The sequence below is a fragment of the Coloeus monedula genome (assembly GCF_965178545.1).
Source record: "Coloeus monedula genome assembly, chromosome: 23".
Lineage (NCBI taxonomy): Eukaryota > Metazoa > Chordata > Aves > Passeriformes > Corvidae > Coloeus > Coloeus monedula.
Window position 1 is genome coordinate 5,002,792 of NC_138803.1, and position 6,404 is coordinate 5,009,195.

General features: G+C 50.4%; 1 protein-coding gene across 6 annotated transcripts in view; it reads left to right on the forward strand.

Annotated features, from left to right (window-relative positions):
• Window positions 1–4,001, forward strand: part of ATP2B4 (ATPase plasma membrane Ca2+ transporting 4) — a 56,710-nt gene extending 52,709 nt beyond the window's left edge. For 4 of the 6 annotated variants that reach the window (XM_082296171.1, XM_082296166.1, XM_082296168.1 and 1 more), the window contains one exon: window positions 1,092–4,001. In XM_082296171.1, coding sequence (XP_082152297.1) covers window positions 1,092–1,388 — 297 coding nt within the window. In that variant the 3' untranslated portion in view covers window positions 1,389–4,001. The remainder of the gene's footprint in view (window positions 1–1,091) is intronic. The other 2 variants (XM_082296169.1, XM_082296170.1) reach the window with 1 other exon arrangement.
• The last annotated feature ends 2,403 nt before the right edge of the window (window positions 4,002–6,404 follow it).

Here is a 6,404-nt window from a genome sequence, read left to right on the forward strand (position 1 = left end):
CCACAGAGCTGAGGCTTCTGTTGCTTCCCTAAAACCCAGCAGAGCTGGGATGGGACACTTGTCACCCACCTGATCCAAAAATGGTCACTTGGCTGCATGGGAGAGCTGGAAGGGTTTGAGGCTGGAATTCCAGAGGATCTGGAGGGAGCAGGGAATCCACTGCCAGCCACCATCCAGCCAGGTTCCCACATCTCTCCCTTCCAGTGCCGTGCAGGGGCAGGGCCGTTCCCTGGTGCTCCAAAGCAGGCTCTGGATCTCCTGCTTGAGCCTGGCTTTTGTGGTGGAGCTGCTCCATGCGACTCCCAGGATTGTGTGTGGCTGGAATTCCTTTAGAATATCCAACAGCATCCCCACCTTTGGAAACCACTGGGTCTCCTCCAGGTGCAGGGAAGGATCCAGAGCTCCAGCACTGTGGGGAAACCCACACAGACCTGGACATTGACCCGGATCCCGTTTCTTCCTCACGGCACCCACCTGCAGCTCGTGCTTCCCGCGGGCTGGAAAAATCTGGAGACACCTTTGGGAATCCCCATTCCTTTCCAGAGGTGTAGGAACAACCCTGCCCCAACCCCACCCACGGCTCCCACGGTAGAGTTTGCCTGGAAGTGCCCCCGCTGTTTGCCTAACCCACCTCTTTTTGGAGCCGTAGTTGCCCCCACCTCGTTGTCCTCGTGTCCGTCCACCCCGAGGCGCGTGCGCACACGCACACAGATTTAACGACCGACTAATTAACGCATTTTGGCTTCCATCCATCCAGAGGGGTGATGTTGGGGTGGTGGTTTTGAGTCGTCCCGTGTCTTTTCTTGCAGCTTCGGAGGCCGCCCTGTAGCCGGTGGGCTCCCAGCACCCCCCGTAGTGCCTGACTCTGATCCCAGTCCACCGTAGATGTCTCATTTTTGACCGAGCTGTCTGTTCAGTGGTGATTTTGTTGCTGTGGTCGTGCTGTTTGGTTTTTTTGTTTTTTTTTTTGTCTTTGTTGTTCGATGGTTGTCTTCCATCATTTATTTTCACTTTCTCCCCCGAGCTCCACCCTCTGGCCACCCGACTGACCCCTGTTTTTTTTCCTCCCCCCCACTCGCCACGCCGCCCAGATCAAAGTGGTGAATGCGTTCCGTAGCTCCCTGTACGAAGGCCTCGAGAAACCCGAATCCAGAAGCTCCATCCATAACTTCATGACTCACCCGGAGTTCATCCTGGAGGAAGACGAGCCTCGGACACCATTCCTTGACGGCGCCGAAGACGACCCCGAGCCTGACGGACTCCAAAAGCGAGGTGGGGGCAGCCCGGCGGGGTCGACAGCGTTGAACAGAAACAACAACGCAGTGGACAGCGAGCTCAGCTTCCCAGAGCCTGGGAGCCCCTTCCACAGCCTGGAGACATCTGTTTGACCTTCGAACTTGGAATTCCCCCTCCTCCTCCTCATCCTCCTCCTCCTCATCCGCCTCGGCGCTGTGTGATCCCGGCACCAGTAACTGATCACAGCTGCGGTCACTCCGTGTCAAACTGCTCATGCCTGTTATCATCATTTGGGGTTGGTTTTATTTTTTGGGGGGGGGGGGAGGTGGGAAGGGGGTTTTATTTGATTTTTCTTTCATTTTTTTGGTTTCTGTTTTGTTCTTTTTTTTTTTTTTTACCGTTATTTAGCAGTGGGAACCAGAGTACCACCGCCACGCTGTGGGTGTTGGGAGAGAGGCTAAGCCAAAAAAAAAACCCCAACCAAACAATTGTGCATCTCCATCCCTGGTTTTCCGTGGTACTCGCCCAGGGGGAAGCAGCCAGGTTCTTTCCTCTCCAAGAGTTGGGCTCCAGGCACGGAGGGAGGTTTTCACTTTGGAAAAATGCATGTTCCGAGGAAATTCAAGTTGTTGTAGTCTTACACACCCTCAGCCCGAGGGCTGGGGGTGCACTTGTGACTTGATTTTAACTTTTTTTTTTTTTTGGTGGGTTTTTCTTCCACTTGTGGTTTTTAGGGGTTTTTTCTTCTAATGTTGGAGGTTTTGCTCTTTGCTTGTGGGATTTGTCCCCCCCCCCCCCCACCCAGGAACTTCTCAGTGGGGAGGGGCAGTCACCACTCCAGTGTGAAAATTAAGGAATAAACTAAAAAATCCCAGCCAGAGGAAGGTGTTTACTCCAAGGTTGAGAGATCCAGGGATGTCCACCAGTCTTCCACCTTTGAAAAATGGTACCTGGGCATTTTCCAGCTCCTCCTCTGTGTGTGCCCCACACGTTTTTCTCTCTCTGTTTCCAAACTGGTAGGTGAGAAATGAAGCTGGCTTAGTTCTAACCTTACTGGAGGGGAGAGATTCTGATTTTCCTGCCAAGGGGGAGGTGAAACTGCCAGGGAAAAGGTGGAGAGAAACCCCCCCAGTTGTGAGGGATGCAGCTTCTTCCTGGGGAATTTTAGGAGAGGCCTCGCTGCTGCTCTTGGTCAGGAGGGAAACTCTTGGTGAGAGGTTTTTTGCAGCTCTCACAGCTCCTGGCCCTCAGAGCAGAAGGAGTTTTGCCCTTTTTCTGTGCTATTGGGGTCAGTAACCCTCCAGCCTCGCCGTGCCGGCTCCAGGGAAGCGCTGAGGGATGCGGGAGGAGGCTCCAGCTGTGCCCACCAGCGCTCCAAAAGCTGTGGGAGGCTGAACGGAGAATCCTGAGAGCACAGTGGGTCCTCAGTGCTGGCAGGAATCAATCTGGTGATCTCACGATCCAGTGGAAGGGAGGGAAGCTCCATGGCCTACGGATGATCCTCGGTTTTCCTGGAGGCAGCAGGTTTGGCTCGGATGGCTGCAGGTCCTCCGGAGAAGGTGCTGCTGGAGGCTCGGCCTCACTTCGCTGCTTTTTTCTTTTTTTGGAGGTCATCTCTTCCCCTGGAGCCCTGCCTCACCTCCACCACTTGGAATAATTCAGTGAGAGTCCCTTTCCTTGCAGCTGGCTCTGGATTGTCCCTCTGGCGATCCCTGGAGCGGGAGGCAGGACGTGCCGGGCTTGGGCCAAGCCCCTTCCCTGCAAGCTCCTGCTGCTGCTCCCCTGCTCGTGACCCTTCCTCCTCTCCTCCAGCCCCTTTGGGAGCAGAGGGAATTGGCTGGAAGCCGCTCTCCGAGGTAATTCCCACCCCTGGGAGCGCAGAGGTTTGCCGGGAGAGGCCGGGGCTGGCTGGGTTCTCCCCCCTGTTCCCTTCAGGAACGCACAGAGGAATCTCCCGTGCCTTGTCCGAGCACTGCCTGCAGCACCTCCTGCCACGCCAGGGCCCAGATCTTTGCCGAGATTTAAGTGTTCCTTAAACCACACCACCACAAACCAAGTGTCTTTGGTTCGCCCCCGGCCCCGCCTCGTCCTTTCCGTGGGGTGGGAGGAGGAGGGAAGGTCTTGATCCCAAAAATCCCCGCTATCCGGAATGTTCCGAGTGTCCTACCCTGGTGCTGGCGAGCTGGGCTTTGTTCACTGCCAACAGCAAGAAGAAATTGCCACCACTGCCCACCCCCAGTGCAAATTCAGTGTCCACCCCATGCCCGGCTCCTTTTTTCCTCCCTCCCTCCCCCCAAAAAATAACCCAGGGGGGTGAGGGGGGTCTTGGGTTAAACACCAGGGAAGACCCAAACAAGGGGTGGTTGTGGGGTTTTGGTTCTGTGTTAAAGATGACATTGCTTAAAAAAACAACAAAAAAAAAATCACTTTTTCTATTTTAAATACTTGCAAAAAAACCAAAAAAAAAAAAGAAGAAGATATGGTGTTCTTACAAGCTTACATAAATATTTATTAAATACATTTTTTGGGGGGATGCACCAATTTTATTTTGGTTTTTTTTCCTTTTGATATTTTTTTAATACCTCAGACCTGTTGAAAAAAAAAAAGAAATAAAAAAAAAAGAAAAGAAAGACTCAAACCACCACCACCACCAACTTCAAGCCAATTTTGGGGGCTCTCAAAGTCACTCCCAGAAATCTGTGACTGGCAGGGTTTGCCACAAGGGTCTGGTTGTTCCTTTAGTTTGCTCTATTTTTGTCGTTCTAGTTGCCATATTAGGAGGGGGGGGATTGGGGAGGGAGAAATAAATGCTCTATAAATATTATGCAAAAAAAAAAAAAGGAAAAAAAAAAGAAAAAGAAAAAAAATCTAGTTTTCTTTAGCTCAGAAACAGATATTTTTACGTCAGCCATATGTATTTTGTTTAAAGAAAAAAAAAGAAAATAAAGAGATCTCGGGTCCCGTGGCTGCGTGAGGGCAGTTGCAAGGGACACTTTAATTAATTCCGTGGATTAATTAATTCAGCCATCGGATGCCAGTCAGCTTCCTTTTCTCTGAGCAGCCATCTTTCTACTAGACGTGAGTTGGATGACACAAATGGGGTTTTTTTTATATAAATATCTATAAATTATGTTGGTGTATGGCTGGTTGCTTCAAGTATAAATGTTTCTTGCGCAGATTTCCTGTAAAGTTATTTTGGGGTTTTTTTTTGGGGGGGGGGGTTAAATTTCAGTGATATCCTGGCAGCAGCTGACTTTTGGCTTAAGTTACTGAGGACATTACACACACACAAAAAAAGAGATTTGGGGGAGATCGGTGCTCCAAAAATCAAAAAAAAAGGCATGGTCAGCGGCACGGACTTTTGGGGACTCTCTGCAACATGCCTTGACTAGGGGGAGATATAAATATATATATAAATATATATTATTAATAATAATTCCTGGGGTTTTTCGCTTTGTTTGAACTGCCACGAGCGCGCACGGAGCAGGGGAGGGACAGCGCCAAGCAAAGTCACCCCCCCCCCCATCCTCCTCCTCGTTGTGATCCGTGTTCAACTTGCCTTGGAATGCTTTGTTATTAAAACACTCTGAACATCCTTCTGCATCCAGTTCTTGATGCCAGCAGGGCCCCTTGGTGGTGGATTTTCCGTGGATTTTCCGTGTTGGTACCAAAGACACCCCACCGTGGCCTGGGCGCCGTTTGCCGGCCGGGCAGCTCGAGGCGTTTTCGCTTCCTCCTGCTGAGGTTTTTATGATTTGCACACGCAGAGAGAGAGAGGGGCTTGGGGAGGGAGATTTAACTCGATTGGTTTGTTTTTTGCCAAAAGGTTTTCCGTGCAATAAGCTTCCGAGGGAGATTTTTCCAAACGATCTCAAGAAGGAAACAAACGAAGCCACGTTTTAGCATGGGCGCCCTTCGCGGGTTTTCCTCCCCCCGCCCCCATCTCTCAGCTCCTCTCTGAGGGTGACCTGAGGGGATGGCTGTTAAAAAAACCCCATCCCAAATCCAGCCAGGGCATCTCCGAGGTGTCCCTGTCACCCTCTGTGACCATAGGGACCCCCCCAAGTCCCTGGAGGGGACACCTGGGCCTGCATCGCTTCTGCTCCGTCCCCAGCGCCTCGTGGAGCTCAGAGCCCCCAAAACGCCCTCCTGCACCCCCAGCTTTCCCTTGGAGGCCCAGGGATGCGAGGGAATCTTTTTCCTGCTCCTTTTCCACCCAAATTGGGGGGTTTTGGCACCTCTTTCTCGCCAGCACCCCCCTCTCACCCTGACTCTGCTCTTCCCCGCTCCCCAAAAGCCCAATTTTCATCCAGCAAAGCCCATGGCTAAAACTGCCTTTAGTTTATTTCCTCCCCTTCAATAAATATATATATATATACAGTCTGAACTCAACATTTATGTGTGTGTATATATATTTATCCAACGCTCTCACAAAACAAAAAGAACTTTCTTTTGAAGAGGGCACGCAGAGCCGAGTTTTTCTTTTTTTTTTTTTTTTCCAGTAACTCAGTATAATAAGCACTGGTATTTTTGTATAAAAAATGGGAGAGAAAGCGGGAAAAAAAAAAACAACAAAAAACCAAAAAACCAAAATACAAAACAAAAGACTGAATATTATGTGGTATGCATGACATTAAAAAACAAAACAATGGTGGTTTCAAAGCAATATGTACCCTGGTGTGTTTGCCATATCCTAGAGTCCAGCTTCAAGTGCACCTGATCTGTATTGCATTTTGATATTAATCTCTATGTACCATGTTTTGCATGTAATTTATATGGATCTTGGGAGAAAAAAAAGAAAAAAGAATCTGAATGAATTGTCCGTTGGCTTCTTCCGAGAAAACAGGCTCCAAGCAGAGAGAATACTCCAAAGTGGAAGCAGCAGAGTGGTTGAGGGGTGGGAAGAGGGGGTGCAGCATAAAAACAAAAACGAAGAGGGAGAAGGGGAACGGTTTGGAATCAATAAAGCTTTGGCTGTCGAGCAGAACCAATGCGCGAGTGCATCCAGAGAATAAAATGTGCCCACGTGTAACTGTGCCGTCCTCCGTGTGTCCGGCAGCTCGGGGAATCTGGCCCAAATCCTCCCCGAGGAACTGGGTGGAAAGAGGGATGGGGATCCCAACCAACCCAAGCTCCCCTCGGCACGGGGTTTCTGTCACTCGGTCGCT